The sequence below is a fragment of the Colletotrichum acutatum genome, assembly GCF_030867785.1.
Source record: "Colletotrichum acutatum strain CBS 112980 chromosome Unknown BDZ83scaffold_240, whole genome shotgun sequence".
NCBI classification, from domain to species: Eukaryota; Fungi; Ascomycota; class Sordariomycetes; order Glomerellales; family Glomerellaceae; genus Colletotrichum; species Colletotrichum acutatum.
The window spans coordinates 15,078-37,708 of NW_026849234.1; the positions used below are offsets into that span (position 1 = coordinate 15,078).

The 22,631-nt window shown below is 46.7% G+C and overlaps 8 protein-coding genes across 8 annotated transcripts; 7 read left to right on the forward strand and 1 right to left on the reverse strand.

Moving 5' to 3' along the window:
• The first annotated feature begins 2,095 nt into the window (after positions 1–2,095).
• On the forward strand, positions 2,096–3,672 carry BDZ83DRAFT_207754 (uncharacterized protein). Its single transcript, XM_060501689.1, has one exon. It carries the CDS (start codon positions 2,384–2,386, stop codon positions 3,491–3,493), a length of 1,110 nt encoding a protein of 369 aa, XP_060357644.1. The 5' UTR covers positions 2,096–2,383; the 3' UTR covers positions 3,494–3,672.
• BDZ83DRAFT_207863 (uncharacterized protein) lies at positions 3,457–4,599 on the forward strand. The gene is made up of 2 exons (XM_060501691.1): positions 3,457–4,469; positions 4,547–4,599. Exon 1 carries the CDS (start codon positions 3,852–3,854, stop codon positions 4,368–4,370), a length of 519 nt encoding a protein of 172 aa, XP_060357645.1. The 5' UTR covers positions 3,457–3,851; the 3' UTR covers positions 4,371–4,469; positions 4,547–4,599.
• On the forward strand, positions 4,463–4,943 carry BDZ83DRAFT_207884 (uncharacterized protein). Its single transcript, XM_060501692.1, has 2 exons — positions 4,463–4,469; positions 4,547–4,943. The coding sequence occupies exon 2, from the start codon at positions 4,631–4,633 to the stop codon at positions 4,841–4,843; it is 213 nt and encodes a 70-aa protein (XP_060357646.1). The 5' UTR covers positions 4,463–4,469; positions 4,547–4,630; the 3' UTR covers positions 4,844–4,943.
• A 736-nt stretch (positions 4,944–5,679) lies between these two features.
• On the forward strand, positions 5,680–6,905 carry BDZ83DRAFT_658067 (uncharacterized protein; the record flags this gene model as incomplete). Its single annotated transcript, XM_060511004.1, has 3 exons — positions 5,680–5,846; positions 6,289–6,414; positions 6,803–6,905. 3 exons carry the CDS (start codon positions 5,680–5,682, stop codon positions 6,903–6,905), a joined length of 396 nt encoding a protein of 131 aa, XP_060357647.1.
• A 2,160-nt stretch (positions 6,906–9,065) lies between these two features.
• Positions 9,066–10,516, forward strand: BDZ83DRAFT_644121 (uncharacterized protein). Its single transcript, XM_060509726.1, has one exon. It carries the CDS (start codon positions 9,491–9,493, stop codon positions 10,283–10,285), a length of 795 nt encoding a protein of 264 aa, XP_060357648.1. The 5' UTR covers positions 9,066–9,490; the 3' UTR covers positions 10,286–10,516.
• A 233-nt stretch (positions 10,517–10,749) lies between these two features.
• Positions 10,750–11,578, reverse strand: BDZ83DRAFT_658069 (uncharacterized protein; the record flags this gene model as incomplete). The annotated part of the gene is made up of 4 exons (XM_060511005.1): positions 10,750–10,812; positions 10,852–10,932; positions 11,096–11,303; positions 11,475–11,578. The coding sequence occupies 4 exons, from the start codon at positions 11,576–11,578 to the stop codon at positions 10,750–10,752; spliced, it is 456 nt and encodes a 151-aa protein (XP_060357649.1).
• A 540-nt stretch (positions 11,579–12,118) lies between these two features.
• On the forward strand, positions 12,119–13,172 carry BDZ83DRAFT_208137 (PLAC8 family-domain-containing protein). The gene is made up of 2 exons (XM_060501696.1): positions 12,119–12,710; positions 12,841–13,172. The coding sequence occupies exons 1-2, from the start codon at positions 12,426–12,428 to the stop codon at positions 13,087–13,089; spliced, it is 534 nt and encodes a 177-aa protein (XP_060357650.1). The 5' UTR covers positions 12,119–12,425; the 3' UTR covers positions 13,090–13,172.
• A 2,204-nt stretch (positions 13,173–15,376) lies between these two features.
• Positions 15,377–17,667, forward strand: BDZ83DRAFT_758567 (uncharacterized protein; the record flags this gene model as incomplete). The annotated part of the gene is made up of 3 exons (XM_060515054.1): positions 15,377–15,713; positions 17,154–17,494; positions 17,602–17,667. The coding sequence occupies 3 exons, from the start codon at positions 15,377–15,379 to the stop codon at positions 17,665–17,667; spliced, it is 744 nt and encodes a 247-aa protein (XP_060357651.1).
• Positions 17,668–22,631: the final 4,964 nt, after the last annotated feature.

The window sequence follows — 22,631 nt, forward strand, 5'->3', positions numbered from 1 at the left end:
ATGAGATGCGAACCAGTCTTGATCAGTCGCGGTGTGTCGCTGGATGATGGAACTTGTCTTTTTTACTTCTGCAGAGCAAAGAGTGCGCCGACGAGAAGATGAGGGCGGTAGGTAGGGTTTGTGTGGTGAAACCCGGATGCGCGTGTCTTCAGCCGGAGGTGGATGAAAAGACGCGACGCGATGAACTTCTTGATCCACCCAAGGTAGGGAGGAGTAGAAGAATCTTGCTTGGTTTGTGGGATGATGTCGTGATCCCAGTGAAGCGACTTGTGACGTCGGCAAAGGTCACGGCGATGGTCGGCGTAAGAAAGCCGGAGAGTCGACGAGGTGAAGTTGAAGAAAGGAAGGAAAAGAAGGGAGAGTTCGGGGGTGTCAGGGTCGCGGGAGGAGGAGTATTTTGTTGAGGGGGGCTCCGGAAGAGAAGAGAGTTTTGGGGCCGGGTGACGCAGAGAAAAGACGACCCGTCGCGCCGAGATTATGGAGAAGGGTGGCTCCAGAAAGGCGAGACCCCCAGGCAGGAGGTAGCGGGCGAGTGCGGGCGGCGGCGTCAAGGCCCAGGAAGGGGGCAGACGCGACGGGGGGAGGGGGGGGGAGCTTGAGGGAGATGCCCACAGCGGCCGAAGGTGACGGGATAAAAGGGTCGGACTTTGTTGGATTTGATGCCGGGACGGTGTCGGAGGCTGTTGGCGATGATTGTTTTTTGTTGAAAGTTGTGCGAGTTGCGGTGATGTTGAGGGTTGGAAATTGTGCTGTACGCGGTGGAAGGTGGAAGACGAAAAAGAGAAGAATCGGAGGGCACGGGTCGGCCGCGATTTCTCGGTGGTGGGCGAAAAATCCGGGCGGTGGTCCTCAGGTTTCGGTGGTTGGAAGAGGAGGAAGGAAGGAGTGGAGTACGAGGGAGGGGAGGGGTGTGGGGAGAATGGGGGAGGGGGTGTGACCTGTACAGTACGTATTACCCTACTCTAGGTAGGTAGGTACTCCGTAGACACTACCAGGACGGGAGGAGGGCACGCCGCACGGAGGGCAAGCGGGGGAAGGAAGTATCCGTACTTTTCAGTCACCTCACCTGGGCCGTGATAGATGGTAAATCAGAGTGGGAAAGAGGGAACATTGCACTGGATATCTGATGTAGACAGAGGAGCAAAATCAGGAGAACACCTCAGGCGAAAAGAACAAAGTGGTGGACGTGAAAAGGCAGGCGGAGGTGGACGACCTGAGCAAAGAGCAAGAGGGAACCGGCACACGGGTTGCGGGACGTGGACACGGGGGAAGGAGGCACACACGGCGTGCCTAAGGTGAGGAAGGCGGGCGGGCCTCGGCCTCGCATTCGTTGCAACAGCGCACTTAAGTCCCTGACTTGTCTCCGTCCTCTTTCTGCCTCGTTCATCTCGCCGCACCTTCTGATTATTATATCATCCCGTTCCAACTGCTCCTTCTATCGACCGCAACCCGAACAAGAGTGGAGGAGACGGAACAGAAACTGAAGGAAGATGTCTTGCGCCCCGAACGAAACGGACGGATGTCGCCAGATGGTCGTCCCCACTCAGGGCTGGCCAAGCTCGGTGCGGGTTAGGAAGTCACGGCACGCGGAAGCGGGAGCAGTCGGCGGACTTTTTGGGAAGGGACAGGGCAGTGGAAAGTGCCAAAAATGAAAGAAGTGAAAGACTGAAGAGCGAGAGGGGCTGAGAATAGGGGGGGTGTGTATAGAACAATCCGAGGGGAAATGGAACGGTACGGGGACACAGGTACCTAGCATTTTCCACAACCTCGGAGCCAGGCGCGAAAAGAAAAAAAAAACATAATAGCATTCGGGCAAGAGGCAGAGGCAGAGTGACAGAGACACTGCACAATGAACAGGCGAGAAGGGAGGGAAGGACAGGACGGAATAGAAAGCGAACAAGCAGGAGGAGCTGCCTGGGCGACCTGCCTCGCCCACACACGGGCGGGCCTGAGGTTCCTCCTTTGCTGAGGTTTTACGGGCGGAGCGGCTGGTGGTGCCGGAGCTGAATGAGGAGAGACGGAAGGAAACCAGGAGCGAGGGGACCCACTCTGCCCATTCTGCCTTCCGCGTCAATGTCCGTCGCACATCACCTCAGGGAGGTACATGTCCGGTACTCACCAGCCCAAGCAATCATTCCCCAAAACTAAAGTACCGCCCTGTGCCCCCTCTTCGGGTCTCTCCTTCCAGGTTCCAAGGTTGCCCGTTTCTGCCTTCCCTCCAACTTCCGTCGAATCGGTACCTGCCTCAGCGTCTGCGCGCTTGCGTTGCCTGACACGCTTCGCTGCCCTGCCGACACCTGCACCCCCGCGGCAGGCACCTGCCCCGGGCCTCCCTTGTGCTTCCATTCTTCCATTCGATCTTGATGAGAAGGAGCGACAATGAATGTGTGAGGTAGTTGTGTTCCTCCCTTCTTTGATATCCATCATTTGCCTCTTTTCCCCATCCCTTTTCACTTTTCGAAAAGCTTCACACAAAGATCATGACATGTCCAATATTTCTGCCCAATCCATAGAGGCGCAAATGAAGTCCCCCAACCCCAGCCCGGCTGCCGCCCGAAAGCCAAAACGATGCGCATACTTCGTACAGTCTCTACACAGTGTCTGCGGTATACTTCCCCGACACATTTCGCGTCTCGCATCCATCCGTCCTCTGCCTCCGCCGCCGACCGGTCGCAATCCCGTTTGTTTGCGAGCCCAGCGAATTTCACCGTCCGTCTTGTGGGCTGACCGTTCCTCCGTCTCACCATGTTCCCTTGCGACCTGCACCGCCAATTCTACAACAAGCAATGTGCCCATCTCCCGCAAGCTTTGTCGAATAGCCTCAAAAGACGACTCTGCTCCCGTACTGATACCACAACCAACGCGAGAAGAGTCTTGGCTGACACTGCACCCTCCTCCGAGCTTGCCTTTCGGACCCGACCAGTCCCAACGAGCCCTCATCACACTGCCCTGCGACAATGCCGGGCCCGCCGATTGCTACAGCGCTTTCGCCTCGGCAGCACAGAGTCACAAACCCTGCCAGGCCCGTGGCACGCCGGGCATAGGCCCACACCGCAATGAGAAGGGCGGACAGCGCGATCGGGCCATGTCCACCTTGCCTGACTTGCACCCTTCAGGCTTCAGCAACAGAGAGAGCCACGGCCTACAGGTCACAGGTCACAGGGCAAGGGAACCGCCGCGGACGAGGACGATGGCGAGGCACAGTATGCCATGGCCCATGGCCCATGGCCCACGGGGGTGTGGACGACAAACACCGCCGGGCGGGCCTGGAATCGCCGCGCCCCCCTGGTCCCAGAGTCGGTGTCGCACCCTCTCCCAAGTACCTTTCTTCCTCTCCCTGGTGCTTGTCCCCAAATTCCACGGAGTGCCAAAAACCAACCGGCGGCTACAGGACCACGCCAGCTTGTCCGTCCCTGACCATGATCATCGCGCCGCCAACTTCCAACGGAAGATTGACCCCATCCCGAATTTGCTTTTCGCAGACGCGGCGTGACGGCGCGGCAGGGCGCTTTCGTTGGACGCTGCGCTCGTGCATTTGGACACTTCTTTGACGGCACGGCCTCTACCGATCGAGATGAGGAGGGGCCGGAGATGCAGCAGCAAAACTGTAATTTGCTCGATGGGCTTTGACTGTGCCGACGCTATACGCTCTGCTACGCGGAGCCGATGCGCTTCCCAAAGACCCAACAAGCTCCTCAAGATTATGATTTAGAAGGGCACGTAGGCGTGGTCCTCCCGACTATAGCAGTTCTCCAAAGGCGCATTTTCCGGTTGAGTCTCTCCTCTGCGAACTCGTCCATGCCGTCGTCAATACTCTGCCGATTTGCAAGGCTCCGCGGACACCGTACCCTATGCACATCCTCAAGATGATGCTGCTGGATGTCTCTGGTATGTGGGATAGCCAGTCCACGGCTCGTCCCGGCCATCGGGCTGGTCTGGAACAAACGACTGGCACGCTGGCCGAGGGTCGACACGGCTGTTGTGCACGAAAGACAGTGCCGGCAAAAGCTGCTGCCTCGTACGGGGTCTGCTACATTTGCAAGCTGTTCCGTCTTCGCTCCGGTGGCATCCCACCCAACACGCCCTCGACCCCAGTTTTCACCATGGAGCAGCAATCCCGCGAAAGTCCAGCGCCATCTTGTTCCGGCGACGCGCCAAATTTCTGTTTAATCAAACTCGACCTGCCCGGGCCTGAACCTGGGCCCTTTCCCTCGCTCGTTCCCCGTGCTGAAGCGGACTTGCGCAGACGACGCCCCGCCCCACCCGGCCGTTTCTACGTTTCTGTCCGTATCACCAACATTTTCTGCAGCAAAGGCATACTGCGGCACGCCACTGTGTCTTACATCAAGTTTCACTGCGTCAAGGAATGAATATCAAGATATGCACGGCACATAACCGACGTTGGCTACCGTACGTCTGAGAGCCACCGAGCCAGGCCCAGAGGGTCAATAAGTTTCTTGTGACATCAGGTACGGATACATTGCCCTTGTACACTATCTCCATGCCGACTACGCGGCCAAGCCGGATCTCTGATGCCTCTTTACAGACTATAGGTACTTCGTATCCGTCGTACAAATACGCGACGTCTGCTTCGTCGCTGCTGTTGGGGGCGCAAGAATCAAAGAACACAATGTGGCTTAGCCGGTGGGCGGACCGCGAAACCCTTCCCAGTGCATGCTCTGGTTCATGGGGGCCTCTCTACAGGGCTGTTCAGGCTCTGCAGCACTCTACGCGCAAAAGGAAACAGCCTGATGTCTCTAGCACGCTGCATCGGATTTCGCTACGTTCATCTCTTTCAGTCGGGGAAGCGCGTCATGTCGCATTTTTTCTGCGGAGCGTCTGAACACTCTCTCCCGGTGACCGAAGAAAAGCCTAATCCAGACTTCTCGGCAGATATCCAGACGGGGCTGGCGGCTGCCGTCGATATCCACCCTTTCGCGCGTCTTGTTCCGACTTATTCCTCGGTTGACGAGGATCGCGACATTGAATACCGGGTCTTGATTGCATTCTCTGGAGCATCTGTATCCCCCGTTCCTTGGCGAGATGCTTCATTCGTGCGACTTCGGACATGGTTCTGTGAGCTCGCGGCCGAACTTCTGGGGGTGGTCTCCCTCTCTGGCGCCGACTCGCCGTAGTGTTGCCGGCAAACCTGCCCAGTGCGGATGGTTCCCTCTCTACGCACCCCCGACCCGGCGCGTGCCAGTTCACTTCAGCCCAGCGTGCCGGTCCGCGGCACAAACAAAACATATTTTGAACACTTGCACCATACAATCTGTTACCGAAGCAGCCTGATCTGAAACCCAACATCCGACACACTGCACGCAATTGTGTGACCTCAAAGTCTCTCTCCAGAAACAAACGAACGTTTGCTTCAGCGTAGCACTGTCGTATTGACGGTCTGCTGATTTTATCGTCATGCCATGTCTAGGCCCCAAAGCCCAGATCCGGAGAAAGAGACAGAGAGAGAGCGGGCGCTGCTCGCTACAGTGCGCTATTTTTACCGGCTGAAGCGGTGCGAGGCGAACGGGTCAAGGCTTCGAGAATCAAACAAACTGTACTCCATACAGTGTAAGCTGATGTCGCTGACGACTCCAGCCTGTTTTCTCCGTGAAATCCGGAGGTTGCGTCCACTTTTCCTGCCCCTGTTGTCTCCTACCGGAACCTCTGCCCAGCGCTACCATGCCCGGAGTTGATGTCATTTCGCACCACACCTCCGCCTTGGTGTCGCTCTTCTGCCCCGTATTGTCTTGGGGAGCTGCACGCTGGTCCGGCGCTTCTGCTCCCTTGTCTCTTCTGTCCCCCGAGTCTCGCAAACGGCCATGGGCAATTGAGTGTGGTACCGGTAGGTATTTCACAGGATCTACACGATGGTATCCAGCCTCCTAGAAACGCCGTCATCTCTGTCTTGTGGGCATCAGAACAAAAGTTGGAAAGAATGGATCAACCGTTGAACCGGGGCGCTTGGTGGAACGGTAGCCGAGGGAAGCACATACATACACTCCGGAAGACAACCGACGGTCCGCCGCGGTCAGATCTACTGGGCTGATTACCATTACCAAAGCTGGTGAATCAAACCAGACGAAACAATGGCATTTCTATGTCTCGCACACGACCGGCGATCAGTGCACCGACCAGGGTAGGTGGCGTTTTGGCCTTGCGGCCTTGCGGCACATTGGAAGAGTGGGGCCCACTCCCGGAATCACTTCCGCCGGTTTCCGGAGCACCGGCGATGACAAGACCCACTCGGTGAAGCTGAGACACCTGAGAGACCACACCGAATCCCCGCAGCCGAGCAATCAAAGTCGCTCAAGTCCGCGGGACCACAGCGCGTGACGGCAGCGACCGACGTTCTGGTTCGATTTGTCTCCTGTTCTTTTTCGAAGAATCTTTGGTCATGGACTCGGCTGAGGATCGGTAACTGAAAATCAAGGCCACGGCGCGGCATGGCAAAGCCTCACATCACCTCACTCGCGACGTCCTCGGGATTGGTTCCACAATGTACGGCCGAAGAAACTCCCGCTCCCGCGCATGGCACCATCCGCTGCCGCCCTCCTAAGACCTTGGAAGTTACAGCCAACAACCAAAGGCGGCCAAGAGAATCTCGGAGTTTGAACGGCATTCTTGTTTTTCGCACCCCTGCCAATCGCACTCTGAAGGGGATGTCGTACTTGGCTGATCTGTGACGTATAGAGTGGCTCTGTCCCCCGCAACTTTGATTACTGGAAACTTACGTCGCTGTTGGCTGTTCCTGCTGCAACTTTGACTGCTGCAGCGGCATCACAAGTGCTGCGATGAAATCTAGTTGCAGCGTGTTGGAGGATGTTAAGGTCGTCAATGGAAAAGCTGCTTGCGAGAGCAGTGCGCCAGGCTACCTCTCGTCCCAAGCCTCAGAATTGACTAGCTGATCGGCGATAAACACCAAGGCCGATAGTGGTTTGTGTGGAGCCATCCAGAGATTAAGATTTCTCGGCCGCTCCGGCACCCGCCCGGATATGTCAGCGGGATCCTGTTGACCTCCGTTCTCCGACAATACCGGCACTATCAGCAATCGTGACCGTAGCATACTACACTAACAGTTGGTTAAACACCATTGAATCGGCGGCTGGTCTCCGTCTCACAACCTATCTCCACTGAGAATGTCAGCAACGATCATCCGATTCGGTCGAATAAACTCCGTACACCACATCTTTCGGCCGATAACGGGCCTCCCATTTACCAAGCTTACCCCACATTGCCTCACATCCTCGACTGGAAGACTTCCTATACTCCAATCATGGCAAAGGCTGACTCGCAATGCCTTCCGCCGAATTTCCTGGAAAAGCAGGGGCAGAAGCATTAGGACTATCACCATCAGACACGTGCCACGCCCAGAGATAGAAAGTGGGAGCTGTAAACTTTCTACTTGAGATGTGCTACCATTAAACGTCAGATGAGGAACAGCGCTTCGGGATATCCGGGCTGAGCCGGCGATGTCAGTACCGACTTTCCGTCTATCTACGAGAATCTTTTTTATATCCTTGTGTTATATACACGGGCTCTTTAGTACGTTCCCAGTTTTTAAGAGAGTAAAAGTCCGACTTAAGTAGGATTAAACTTTGTAAATAAATTACTCAATATAGTATAGTTTTTGACTGTATAGTATGTATAACATACTTTCAGTACTTATTTTACTTACAGAGATAGTGACTCTTAAAATAAAGATTAAGAAGGGTTATAAAGCTGAGCTAGACAATGTAGTACGAGAGGTCAGTCTAGGGCCTGTACTAGAAGTATCTGCATAAGCAAGGTGTTTTGATGAAGTATGCGGGAAGTTGTGAATTTTAGTGCTCAACGTGCTACCGTGAGACACTACGTGTGTTCGTAATGGGTCCTATGGGGAGGAGAGCATTCTGGTCACGATATGCGCGGGACGACGATCTGTGCGAAGGAAATCTACTGAAATTGGTGCGTATCGATGTGTTCTGCTTGCCGGCATATGAGGAAAAAGCACCAGGAACTGCCATTGCGCACAATCCTTTCGCACTATGCCTGTTTCCCAAGTGAACAAAACCTCAAGAATAGACAGGAACATCTACCAGAGTCGTCATAACAGTAAAGCGGGAAGGATGACGCAAGCGAGGTTGCTCTTGTCGTTCCTAGGCCTCGTTACTAGCACATATGCGATGCTTCGAGCAGGCACTCATCATAACCAGAAAGTTAGAGCAGACCTCTGTGAACTCTATATTTAATCCATCCCGAAGTAAGATTTAAGTAGTTTTAGAATCCGAAGAATTAACTAGAATTAAAGCTCGAGAGACTATAGCAGGTAAGTATTTAATATTATGTTGCAAGAACTTGTTATTAAAGTGAACCCTCCTCGAAAAGGGTAGGGAACTCTGTGAACTCGCACTCTCTAAGCTTCGAGGCTGGCTTAGATCTCGTAACAATCGATATCTAAGCTGAGATCCGCGCTAACGGGTAAGCGCGAACCCGAGTCGAACTACGGTTAAGTCTAGCTTCGTGTTCAGAGCAATGTCGATAAAGACAGAGTATAGGGGAAGAAAACATAGAAAAAAACATGATTCGTCCGGGCTTCGTCCGGGCTTAGGCCCGTACATCCAGAGAAGCGGCGGCGCAGGACTCGATAGGGGAAGCGCATTTGCAGCAGCTAAGTCATGAGGCGATAAAGCCCCAAAGCTATCAGAAACAGCTCAGTAACTTAACCTCAAACTCCCAGTAACCGACAAGGCCAGTAGCTAGTCACCGTTTAGATGAGGAGTACAAGATTAGCGAAACGGACGCCAGCGCACTCATTGATACTGTTTACATGCCTTCTAATTCGCCTCACTAGCAATGCCCAGAACGACCAATAAGTAAGAAACATTCGCACTAGCATTTCTGGCAGCAGTGTCTTAGAACCTGGACGTATCCTCAGGTACGGCCTACTGCACGCCTCGTCCTTCATCAGCTCGTGTACTACGTTCTACAAACGGCGGGACAGTGATTTCCCCTGACTTGGATAATAGTAAATGGTCGAAGAAGAAAACAAAGAATTTAGTTGTAGTAAAAGGCTAGGCTATAGCAAGGCATCGTTAATATTGCTGATAGAGGTAGTGGCTACAGGCTTCTCCCATACCTCATCGCCAGTACCTAGTCTGTTTTCCTTCTTCCCTCCTTTTTCGTTCTTCGTCCGACCTAGTTCCTTTCATTACATCCCTTACGCCTACCACCGGTTCCTTCTCCATTCTCCGTACGTGTGCGCCTTGTCAATTTTCGTTCTACTGTGCGCCATACGCTATACAAAGGTGAACGTTCGCCTTCTTGCCCGCTTCAGGACATTCAGCGCCGGGCTGCGCCCATCGGCTGATAACGGAAACTAGTGCGGCCGACTTATCATAGTACTCAAGTAACAGTTCAAGACCAATCAAACCCCATGAGTATCTTGCTTACGTACAACCCTAAGCTAATTCCTTTGTCATTCAGAGGCTAAAAGCACAAAGCTCAAGGGACCATGGCAACGTCTTCCAGATCATCATCTTCATCACCTGTACTACTTCTGAAAATGGTCAGCCCCGGCCCTCATAGACGAGGCCATGCTCAAAATCTAGCGAGCAAGACTATAGCGGAGCTCGCCGGACTTTTGAACGAAGCTCTGGTCTCTTCGGCGGAAAGCCCGACTGAAGCAACATATATCTGTCCTCCCGCATCTCCAGAGGACATAGAAGCGCTTAAGAGACGAGTAATTGACGAAGATGGTCACTGCGCCCTAGACCCAGACTACGTCACGTTCCTTACAGTCAGCGATGGATTCAAGCTTCAAGGACCGGAGCAGGAGGACTCAGCAGATGACCTGATTGGCATCCTTTACAATGCGGCTCGAGTTATTAAGGAGGAACACGTGGACTTTCACCTATTCGGAGCGAATCCCCTTCTGCATGCGCCATCCCAAGACATTTGGAAGAAGTTCAACTGGGATAGCGGAGTAGGTGTCGACCTAGGCCCAGCTGGCGACGAAGGGAGTCTCTGGATGTTTGGTCCAGCGGAGCTGCAGCTTCTTCTTCGGCAATTCGATGATACCTATCTTACGCTCACGCAGGATGAGAAGAAACAGGTCGATCAGTACGTCTTGGAAACGCATGGTAGTATGGAGGCAATGAGAGAGCTCCGGTTCTCTGTCATGCAATTCTATCATTGGTCACCAAAGGTTAAGTTGCATTTAGGGTTTCGGGCGTACCTTGAAGATCTTGCAACGATGACTTTGGCAGGCGAGGATCCTTATGACTACTTTTTGTGCCAAGATGCCTAACCGTACCAAAACTTCTTGATGAACAAAGATACCGGGACACAGCCCTGTAAACCACGTCGTGCTGAGCATGTGGTGCGTGCTAGATACTGGTACAAAACATAGTAATATCCTGGCGTTACTTTAAAGTGATTGGAGCTTTTGGCAAATCGCGTGATAGCTTCTCGTGTTCACGAATCTAATTCTGGCGATTTATTTTGGCGCACATAAGTTATCGAAATACGTTAAACGGCAATCAAGGAAGAGTCAAAAATTGAACACGACTTCAAGTCATGGGCAATGGTGACAGGAAATTTGGCTGGCCGTTTCTGCCTTGGCTAGTTCGTGCTAAATGCAAGGCAGAAGGGCCAGCCGCAAAGCTTAACACCGTGCCAGGCGGAGGTGCAGATACTCTACTGGTGGCGGCAAGGGTTTCTAGTGGGATGTTCTGTCCTGCTAGGTTCCCTGCATGGAACTACTGGTTCTCGCTAGTACTCAAGCAGCGCTAAGCTGACCACTTTAGTTGTATGATGTTCAGGGTCTCTTGCAGCCTACGATACAAGATAGTGCGTATGAGCGTGCCGTCCTACCTTAGGCTGAGTCCGCAGCTTATCATAGGACAGGGCTCGTCTCTTCAACAGTTTTTCGGCTTTGACGGCATGATAATCTTGCTAGTGTGGCCGGACAGATGGTCTTCCAACGTTGGCCCGCATATGAGAGATGAAAGCCAGCTGAGGGCGCGCAGGAGCTACCTTGGCAAAGTTAACTCAAGTGCTCGATTACACTATATCTAGAGTGCGCTGACAGAACAACTACGCCTTCAGCTACTATTACCTCACATGCTTCAGAGATTGTACTTGCTCGGATCACCTCTGAATCCTTCGCAGTATGTTCTGTATTGTCTGCTCTTGGACCTTTAGATGCTGGCGGATTGTCATTTTCATTCAAACTGACTTTGCTCAATCCAGCCTTTGAAGGGCCTTGACTACGTAAAATACCTGGTAAAATGTCTCTTCCTCCGGCCGAGCAGCTTCCTCTCAACCTTCAAAAGAACGGTGCATATCCTGCCCCTCTGCATAAGATCCTGGGTTGACACAAGAAAGTTCGAGACACTTTCGAGCGGCAAAAAATGGACCTCCAGACGAAACTTTGGAAGGCTCCTCTCAATGTTTCCTGAACCGTAGATGTTGATCCTCTCGCCATCAATCCGTACCTGTTGTCCTCAACGTCCGCAGACGTAAAGAAATATCTTAATAGAGTGCTTGCTGAGTAGCCTAACCATCTTGTCTTTAATTGCCCCAGATCATGAGTTCTCATAATTAACCAAGGTTGTTGCTCAAGCCACCACCGCGATTGAGGGGTCCAAGGAAAGCGTTGGGTGCAACCTTGATGCTGCCGCCTCTGCTCCCTCCTATCCCTGGAGGTCGCAGGTTTAGCCAACTGCTCTTGCGGTAGCCATGGTCGCAAGGTCCACATCCTCGTTGCCCCCAAGGTCTATGCTCGAATGCCAGCAAAGCCGCTGCCGAGGACAACAACAAGGAAGCGCTCAACAATGCTTCTGTTAAGGGCGGAGATGAGCTCAGCTTTACTGCTTAAGATGGTCTGGGCAAGTATCGGTATCCGACTGAGGATGCAATCGAAGCCAAAGCTTGTAGGCACCCTCGAAAAACCTCATCAGATGCCATGATCCTCACCTGCTGACTCACGCCAGCCCGCGAGCCCCTGTCCTGCATTTCCCAGTGTTAGTGTTATTTCGCAAGTGCGCAGATTTTCCGCTGTTGTCAGCCTTAAAGCCTTGCCGCTGATACTAGACCGTGCGTCAGCACGCTTAGGCTCAACTTCCATCATTCAGTCGCAAATTGGTGGCGCTAAAATTTGCGAATGGCTGCCAAATCAAAATGCTTTCAGCTCGTGGGTTCGTGATTATCAGGATGTCGATCACATTTAGCTTGAAAACACTGATTAGGGATGTCAGCCCACTCTTGGTTTGTCTCAAACGGGGATCATCTGCTTCAACCAGCGCAAGCCGGCTCTTAAACATCATAAGAGTAACCCAATCCCTCAATCTCTTGTCTACTGTGTCTTAGAAACCGACACTGCTTTTCATTCCCTTCTACTTCTAGTCACTCAATTACGTTCAATTCACTCATTACATATCTCCAAAATGGCGGCTCAGGCCAACACCCACAACAACGGTCCCATTGACCACAACGACCTCAACGAGTGGAAGGGCCGTTTCAATGACGTTCTCGCCCGTCCGAGTGAACACATCAACTCTAAGTCTCATCCCGAGACTTCTCGACCTTGGCATAACAGCTTCTTCAGCTGCTTTAGCCCTATTGACCTTTGCGCTATAACTTGTTGCGTCCCTTGCGTGACGTTTGGCAAGACCCATCATCGTCTCCGGAAGAACGGCAGCCTGCAGGGCTATGAGCCTATTAATACTTCTGTACGTTAACACAGCGATGCACCTCTACACTTCGGGTGTTTGATGCTCGGTGGTCTATTGCTTCCTATTTCGCCCGTTGCTATTATCTTCATATACACGCACCTTTATACAACGCTGACTTGCCTTACAGTGTCTCATGTTCTGGGGTTCAACTTGTTTTGGTCTCCATTGGATTCCTCTCGCCCTTCAGCGCGCCAACCTTCGCGAGAAGCATAGTCTTGAAGGTAGCTGTCTGGTCGATCTTGCTACTGCTTGCTGCTGTGGCTGCTGCGATCTGATTCAACAAGAGAAGGAGGCAGAATTTCGTGAGACTGAGGCTGCTACTGCCCACGCAGGTAAGGGCTACGAGGCCAACGCGGCAATGAGCGTCCCTGTCTGAAAGGAAACTCTCGAAAAGATTAAGTGTGCTACAAGATGGCCTTAATTGAATGGATTGCAAACCGATTTTTACATGTATCACCCTATCACTATGACCTTGAGACCACTGAGCAGAAGAGTGGCCGTATCTTCAACTTGCGTATTATAGTTACACGAATCTATTTCCTTCAGTGGCTCATTGCTACCCGTGCTATCCATGAGAGTGTGTTCAATTTGACCTGATCACGATTTGTGGCCAGACTTATCAAGTACACGATGGCCGAAGTTACAAGACCTACATGAGGACTGTGAACAATCCGCTGGCCAATCCCTGTGAGGTAATACCAGATGGAAAGCCGCCTTCCACTATCATCCCTAAGATAACGCGAAAACGCCTCGCCTACGATATCATGCGCGGTGTCGTGTTCAATGACCATGCCCATCCAAAGTGGATCAACCCCGACCCCATAAGGACACAAGTTTCGATGCTAAGAAAGGCTAGGGTCCCTTTGGCGGATCCGCCATCAGACAGATAGCCTGATCGGCAACAAAGCTTGGCGACCTTGGTGGGCTGCACAGGCGCTGGACCTAGCTGGCAAGTCTGGATGCAGTGGTCGTCAGTACCGCCCTGCCAGTTCCGCCATGTGAGACCTCCTCAGGATCACCATGTAACTCCGATTGGAATGAGCTTGAGAAAACACAATCTTATTATTTCATTTCGTAAAGCATGACTTTGTATCATTACAACCAATTTATTTGCCTGTTGGTAGATTGCATAACTATACGTGATAGGAGAATCGATCAAACGAGGGGACTGGAGATTACTATGAGCCTTCAGGGTTGACAGCCAGACTCGAACAGAGACAATAGTCCAGTTTCTTTAGCACTTAAGGTCAATTTCAGATACCGAAAAAGGTTGGTATACCAAAAAAGCTGTCGAACTTGACATCTGTATGTCAAGTTTCTCCCAAAGTCACTTCCTCGGCCTAGTCTTCTAGAAACAGGCAGTCAAAGCACATTTAATCAGAGACGAACGAGCCCTTGGCAAGGACTGGTCTTCGCCATGAGGGGATAGTTTCCAACGGGCATAGTGTGGCAAATTAGGTGTGAGGGGATATGAACTAGAAGAAAGCGTGCAAGTATCAGTGGCTGGATGGGACACGACCCCTGATGATTTTCTAGGTAGACTAATGATCGTTGGTTTATGACATCTAGCTTGCACCTTATCGGATTAATTCCGAGTTTGAAGCTGCTTCCATCATTTTCAAGAACATTAAACAATTTTGAAGAAAGAAAAACTTGAGAATAGTAGCAGAGTCATGCGGATATTCTCTTAAATGTTCCTTGATAGACAGCTAGGGACTTCTAGATAGCCCATGCTGTAGTGCGTGCAGGGTGCCATACTCTGAGAGGCGGAAAACCTTCAAGGTTCAAACACACCACCCAATGCATTTTATATCCAGTTCCATTGTGCTCTATCAGTGCGAGCTCACTAGTAGAGTCCTCAAATCAAAGCTCGATTGTAAAGAGCTAGGCTTCTCTTTACGCCTCTGCCTATCTGACTTGCCTGCATGACATGGCCTCAAACACAGCCCATAAGTCTGCAAAGGTGGCACGCTTGCAACACAGCACATATCAGTATCAAGACGTGCGCGTATAGTTGGACTCATCGAATATACTTGCGGCAATGACTCTTCATAGATGCCCTCAACCTTCCATCGAGGTCCCTAGTCAACGTCTTTAGGGACCTTGCGAGACAGCTGCCAGAGGAGCAATATAAAAGCCCGCTGCTCCCTCGCCAAGAATTTGCCAGCATCTAACCTCCGCATGCCTTCTCTCGAAACCGTAAGTACTTAAGTATCTCCGAATGCCCAGAGAAGAACCTGTCCTGCATACAATTGAAACCCTGTTACTCAGATTACGAAGTTCTTTCTATCTCTCGGGCACTGGTAAATAGCAGGCTTAGAACCTAAAATTTGTTAGATCAAGCGCTATCAGTTCAAGCGTAGGCACGCAATACATCCGAGCTTAAGCCATAGGTAGAACTACTATCGCCCCTAGTATCTCCCTCCTTCTCCGGGCTCAAGTAGAGATCACTGTACGATATAGACTTAGGTATCTACAGAATATCACTCCTCAGTGTTTATCGCAGCACGGCATCTCTACCGCGCTCACAATCTACCCACTTTGTGAAGTGATAGGATTTGGCCCTTGTCATGTTTGCTTTTGACCAATCTGTGAATTAACTGGCTACAGCAAAGTCACGAATAGATCATATTCCAAGGGGAAATTTGTATGCAGCTCCTACAATGCACCGCGCAAAGCAATTCTTTGCCGTACTCGGCCGTAGCACCGGCCTGAAAAAGGCGGAACCGGAACACGATACCGATATCGACACCAAAGATGACACCAAAGTCGAGAGAAAAGCCGATTCCCGCACGCGCTACCGCGACTTCGAAACCCAAACATCTCCAGACCCTAAGCCACCAACACTAACAGAAAAGGGATGGACCTTTCGCCGCGAAGCCGAATTCCTCTGGCGACTCGAGCAGGTCGTCGACCAAGAAGAGAACTGGCGTGGGACCTGTATGCCGGAAGTCAAGGATATGCGGGCGATGGACTGGGGCACTGAGCTCGTGCCCAAGGGTGATGGGAAGGGAAGGGGAGGGCGGTATCAGAGGCAGCTGACAAGGCATTTCTGTATTCTGTTGATGGGGATAGAAGTGGGAATAGAGAGAGGCTGGGGGGCTGGCAAGGTGATTTGATGGTTATGCTTGGGAAGCCGCAGGGGGTAGCACAGGATAAGTGCACTTCTAGTAAGATATCTGGATGTTCTGGAGCGGAGTTTATCTGCTCAGTCTGCAATTTCTATCTCACAAGTTCTCTGATTAGCGATAGTGTGCCGATGCCAGAATAATATAACAGTAATTAGATTCTGAATATTTCGAGAACCAGCTCGTCTATAAAGAAAACCGACTCATGCAAGTGAAGGCGACTCGAGGTGATAAAAGTGCACCTGTACAGGTAAGGCAATGACCGTGTGCAGGCATACAGACGCTTGCTTAGTCTATGATGTCTTTGAGGAGCTTTTGCCTGTCACAACTGAATTATTTCGTGTGAGCCCCGGACTAAGGAAGGCCACGTCAATAAAAAGAAACATATCGTTGTAAGTGGATTAGAAGAAAGACACAGGCAGGTGGTCCTCGAGGAAGGTCGTGAGGGGAATGAACTCAGAATCAGAGTCAGAGTCAGAGTCATCGGCAAAGCAGGCGGGGACTCCATGGGGAGCTTAAAGGAGATATCCTCCTCTGAGTTCGGCTTGGTTGCTCTGCCTCCCAAACGATACTCAGAGGAATACAAGCGGGCCGACGATGCGGAAGGAAGAGGCTCTGAATACTTCCACTCAGAACACCTAGTACACTGCAATCTCCAACTTCTTCTTTGACAAGATCAAGAGGAAAGATGAGGGACAGAGCTTCGGAATATCCGAATTGAGACGGCTATATTAACGCCGACACCCCGTACATCTACATGATTCTCCCCAGGGTTTCTGCCTTCCAGTCGGTTCAATCGTCTTGCCGGTACGGAGTGGCCTGCACACCTTCTTAGTGCGAACGTGCTCCACCAGGATCAGAAGCGAACGGATACCTAACGGCACATGGAATATGGTGGTGCTGAAAGTAGTCCCACAACCAATCATCCATATGTAATTACCACCCACGGGAGGGCGGACACTTATGCGACTGCGGTCCCGCAATCCTAGCACAGTAAATGTTGGCAAGCACCCCCGCACTCCCGGAGGCCGGGCGGCAATGCCGGTGGGGGTTAGCCTTTTCATTCCAAAACCTGGGGTAACGTGAAGTCGCTATGACGGTGAACTGTAAAACAGCGACACCGACCTAGACGTCGAATGGCGGGAAATCCGATGCTGGTGTGACGGTCCATCGCGGAGTCGGGATAACTAGAAGATCATGAGAAACATCGCAATACATACAAATCTCAACGAGTTCTCCCCCGTTGAGGCGAGTATCGGTAACTCCAGCCTGTCACAATAACAGACACAGGGCGTTCACATCATACCCGTAGAGATGGGCTCACTCACCACCAACGCCATGCAGGGCCTCTCTTCCCGCATCGTGGATGCTGTAACTTCAAATCCGGCAGTCTCTCTGCTCTACATCGCCCTCACGACAATATTGGTCCTATTTCTCTGGACGAAAACGACGAGACGGACAAGCGGTCTACCTTTACCGCCTCAACCGCCCTCGAAGCCGATTCTCGGCCACTTGACGGATTTGATCAGGGAGAATAGGGCGCGGCGATGGCATTTGAAGTTGGAAGGGTGGGCGAGAGAGTATGGCGCTATTTTCGGGGTGAGGACGGGGTATATTGTTGATTATTATATCAACTCTGATCTATTGGTCAAGGTAAGCTTGTCACACTCGTGGGCTGACAGTGGAAATGCGAGAGCAGCGAAGGTCTCGATTCTAGTGATGATGGTATGAGAAGGCTGGGGTTCTGACGATGAAAATAGGAGCTTTTTGATAAAAAGTCTGCGGTGACGGCGGATCGACCTGTGTGGATCATGTCGAATTATTAAAGGTCTAGCCCACGTAAGTCCACGTTAGGGGGATTTTAGTATATAGAATCTAAGCTAAGGAGTAGAGGTTTTTAAAGCGGAGGTTCTATAGAGGTTCTATAAAAAAAAAGCGTTTAAATAGGACTTTTATAAAAACGGCGCGGTGAGCTATAGTAATATCTAGGTTAAGGCTCGGATTTATTAATTAAATCTAGTCCGTAATACGTACCCTTTTATTTTACTTTTAAAATAAATCCGTTACTGGTCCGTTTTTTAATTATAAATACCCCGGGTAATTAACTACTTTATTTTAATTTACTAACTAGCTACCCGTGGTCCCTTTTATTAATTTCTATTAAGCCCCCTCCTTTTATAAAAAGCTTTTTTTTTTTAACCTTTACGTAACGATTTATAAATACTTTAATTTATTTATTTCTACGCTTTTATTACTTAAATTTCGTTAATTTATTATAAAAATCTAATTTTTAATAAGCCCGCCGTCCCCGCTATTGTTTTTTATATATATAATCTTTTTTTTACGCTCGTGCGCCCGTGTATATTTAAAAACCCTTTTTTAATTTAAAAAATAATTAAATAAATATTCTATACGCTACTATTATTATATTTTCTATACGCTATTACTCTATAACTTTTTAATTTTTTATCTATTATTAATGTTTTAATAGTTCGTCCCCGTTAATTAATTTATTACTGTTACTACGCTTACTGAGCCTGTTACCCTATTTAATAACGAGGGTAATATAGATAATAAAGAGTTAGAGTTTAGCTTTAATTCTGAACTATTATTTATTTACTTTTCTAAAGATAAGCTAAATATTTAAATAGTATATTAAACTTACGCGGCGTATTCGTTCTTTATTTATAAAGTCCGTTAACTTTACGTTTAGTTAACGTTTAATAAAAAGGGTAAAAGAAAAAAAAAGGAGGAAGAGAAAAAGAAAGAGCGTAAGCCTAAAGAGGCTCTTATACTGGGCGCCCTATATAAAGTCCTCTACCTCCTTTATATATAAACGCTAATTAAGGGTAGCAATGCCCTAGTTAGCGTCGGTTATTATGATTATTTTTATATACTAAGCTGCTATTATTTATTTATTTATAGGTTATTAATTTATTATAAAATTAAAGGTATTATTTACTACGCCGCTTACGCCGATAGCAAAGCTAACCGCCGCTACGACCCTATATATTTATTATTATTATTTTTTATTTATTTTACGATTATTAACTTATTATTTTTAGTTTAACGACGTTATTAAAGCTATTTAAATAGAGTTTTTTTAAATAATTAAAGAGTATTATTAACTATCGACCCCTATTACGGATAACCCCGCTTTTAAAGTCGTTATATATCCGCTCGATATTTATTATTTATATATTACTAACCGTTCTTTTTTTATTATTAATATAAAGACTTTATAAGTATTTTTAGCTATTTACGTATTACTATTACTATTTAAACTAAGGCTAAGAATAAAGAGGCCCGTGCCCGCTATAACGCTTACGCCGTAACCGCCTCCCCTATTATTAAAATGCCCGCCCCCTGCGCAACCTTTATTAGCGCAACTCCTATTTATATAACCCCCGCCGCTACTTTTATTATTATTCTTATTATTAAGGGCGCGGCCTTTTTTATTATAAAAGAGGCTTATATTATTAATAAGTATTATTAGGCCCTCGCTTCCCTCTACGCCACTATAAATATTTTTTTTATACTCTCTTTTTTTATAATTAATCTATTTTTAAGCCGCGGCTTATTATTAACCTCCCCCTATTTAAGCTAAAAAGAGTAGCCGGCCCTTAGTTTTTAAATTTTAAATAGCCCTTTTTTACGTTTATAATATTACCGTTAGTTTTATATTACGCCTTACGGGGCTAAATAGTCTTTTAGCTTATAGGCCTTAACTTAATTACTTTTTTACTTCTTATTTAATACCCGTTTTTTTATTATTATTATAATTTATATAATTACTGCGGGCTTTTAGCGCTTCTTAACTTTATTTCGGTAATTTAGGTTATTATTAAACTTTTTAACGGGCCTATAATATAGTTCGAACTCTTTTAAAGCGTCCGTTCAGTAAAATAAAAATAGGGGTTCTTATATTAGCTTTTAATAACCTTTTTATTTAACGAAGACTTCTTTTTACTATCCGTAGCCTATATACTTTTATTACGCTATAAATATTTCTTTAACTAACTAGTAGTCCTTATTATTTTTTTTAATTAAAGGGGGCCTTTCGTCCGTTTATTATTAGTTTAGTAAAGGGTCGTTCGCTATACGCCGTAGTATATTAATATAAAAATAGAAGTAAATATTATTAAGTACGTTAAGCTATATAATGGTGGGTTTCGTAACCTTAATTATTTTGTATTTATAATATAGCTAGTCTAATTTTTTATTAAGTTTAGGGGATTTATAATTACTTATATATAGCTATACTTTATTACCGACTTTGAAGCGCTTTATTAGCGCTTTTTATTTATTAACTAAGCGCTTTATCCGTTTTTATAAAGTAGTTATAGCGGCCTAGGCGAACTTCGTTATTTTTATAAGTTTTTATATTATAGAATCGGTTTTTATTTTTTGCTCGTTCGCTATTTTTAATATATTTTTTTAAATCTTTAAGGGCTCGACGTTATACCTATACTTTATAAAAAAAGGTAAGAGCTTTATTATTAAAGCTATTCGGTTATTAAGGCTTAGTTAGGTAGCTAGTAGCTAGTCTTTTTAGTTATTTTAGGTATATACGATTATATATTATAAAATTACTTCGATTTTTTAATTAAATCGTTTAGTTAACCCGTCGGTTTATAAATAAAAAGCGGTATTTAGGTACTATTTTATCTTTATTTTTATATAGAATCGGCGCTAGAATTTATTAATTTAATTACTATTATAATTATTTATAATAAACTGAGGTATTTTATAAAATTAAAAGTAATAGTTAATAAAGCGGTCTATATAGGCCTCTACCTTTATAAATATTATTAGTTTAAGAATAACGGACTTTATAAAGCGGTCGACTATTATTTATAAGAACTAGGCGCCGCTTTTTAATAATAGGAGGAGGTCGGTAATAAAGTCTATTACTAAGTCGCTTTTTATCTGTTCCGGTACTATAAGAGGTTATAAAAGGCCGTATTTAGCCTACCGCTATATAATATTCTTTTTATAAATATCGTAGTTTTAAATAAACCTTTTTATTACGCTAGACTAGCCTAGTTAATAGAACTATTTAAATAAAATAGCTATAGTAGCGTTTTTATTAAAGTAATTCGTTATTAAAAATCCGTAGTAATATTAAATTATCTTCGTTCGGAGCGCGTTATCGTTATAATCTAGGTTTTTATATTTAAGGACCTATAATCTCTCTCGCTAGGTTAGTTTTAAAAGTACGTTAATATTATATTTTATAATTTATAATTTAAAACTTAACTTAAAGAGGAGCGCCCTAGCTCTGCTTAATATTACCTCGTATACTTTAAAATATTATTTATCCTTTATTTTTATTTTATTTTATCGTCGCTAGAGCTCTATATTATTTATAAAAATATCGGTCTCGGGTAGCTTAGGTACTTTTATAGTTTTAGTTCGGCGGATTACGCTAGTCGTTAACTAAATAGAGTTAAGAATTACTTAAATAATCTTTCTTTTCTCTCTCTCGTCGTCCTAGTTAATTAAGGCGTTTTATTTATATTTAAAAAGCGTATTTAGGGTAGCTAATAAACGGCCTAGGTAATACTCGATTTTAAAATAATATTATAAGAGTTACTCTATTTAACGGCTTTAATACTTAGTTAGCTTTTATTTTTATATAAAATACTTTAACTTTTTATAGTTTATAATAATTTTAAATTTATAAAAGCTCTATAGCTCTGCGTCCTATGTATTTAAATAGGATATTATAGCGAGGAGCTTTTTATTATAAATTAAGTAATTATATTAAGTAAGTATAAGCTTTTATAAATAAAAAGCGACTAGTCGGCGTACGTTTAATAGATCCTTTTATATAAAGGAGCCTCTAAACGTAAATTTAGAGTAATCGGTTTTAATAATTATTACTAGGTTAGAGTTAAAGCTTCGAAGTAAGGGCGCGGATATAAAACGCTTTTTAAGCGTTTTGAAGGCGGCGTCTTGCTCGGCCGTCCATTCGAACGGCGCCCCTTTTTTAATTAGGGCGTTCCTAGCCTAATAAAGGTCGCTATATACCTATAAAAGGTATACGAGGAGTTTATCGGACCCTCGTTTCCTATCTTTCCTTCCTTTATAATAGAACTAGCTTATTACTTTCTAGACCCGAGGGGCGAGGTATAAAAAGATAAGGTATTTCCGTTCTTTATTAATATAATAAAATAGTATATTAATAACGAGCTTATTATATATCTAGGCTTTTTAAATACTATATTCGTTTTTATTACCCGAGAACTTCGCTAGGTTTAATAAGGGCTTTTTATAGGGGGCTCCGTTATTAAAGGGCGCTTTTAAATTAATAAGGGTTCTATAAAGGTCGGGTTTTTTAATAAAAAGCGCGGGGGGTCCGTTTATTTATTAAAGCTATTTTTATAATAGTTATAAAATCTCGTTAAACTTTTTATATTTGCGCTTTTATTTTATTATATTCGTTGCTCTTTTTATTTTATTTTACCTCTAGGCTTTTATTAGCTCTTATAAACTTTAAATAATCTATTCTTAGGTCTACGTTATAACTCCCGCTAACTAGGCGCTTAATAGTATATCGGTAATCGTATTCGCTTTTATTACGTAATATAATTAATAATAAAGTAAATAAAAAGAAGAGTTTAGATATATTAAGGGTTTAGTTTATATAAGTCTACGTTAAAGGGATTTTAGTATATAGAATCTAAGCTAAGGAATAGAGGTTTTTAGAGCGGAGGTTCTATAGAGGTTCTATAAAAGAAAAGCGTTTAAGTAGGACCTTTATAGAAGCGGCGCGGTGAGCCGTAAT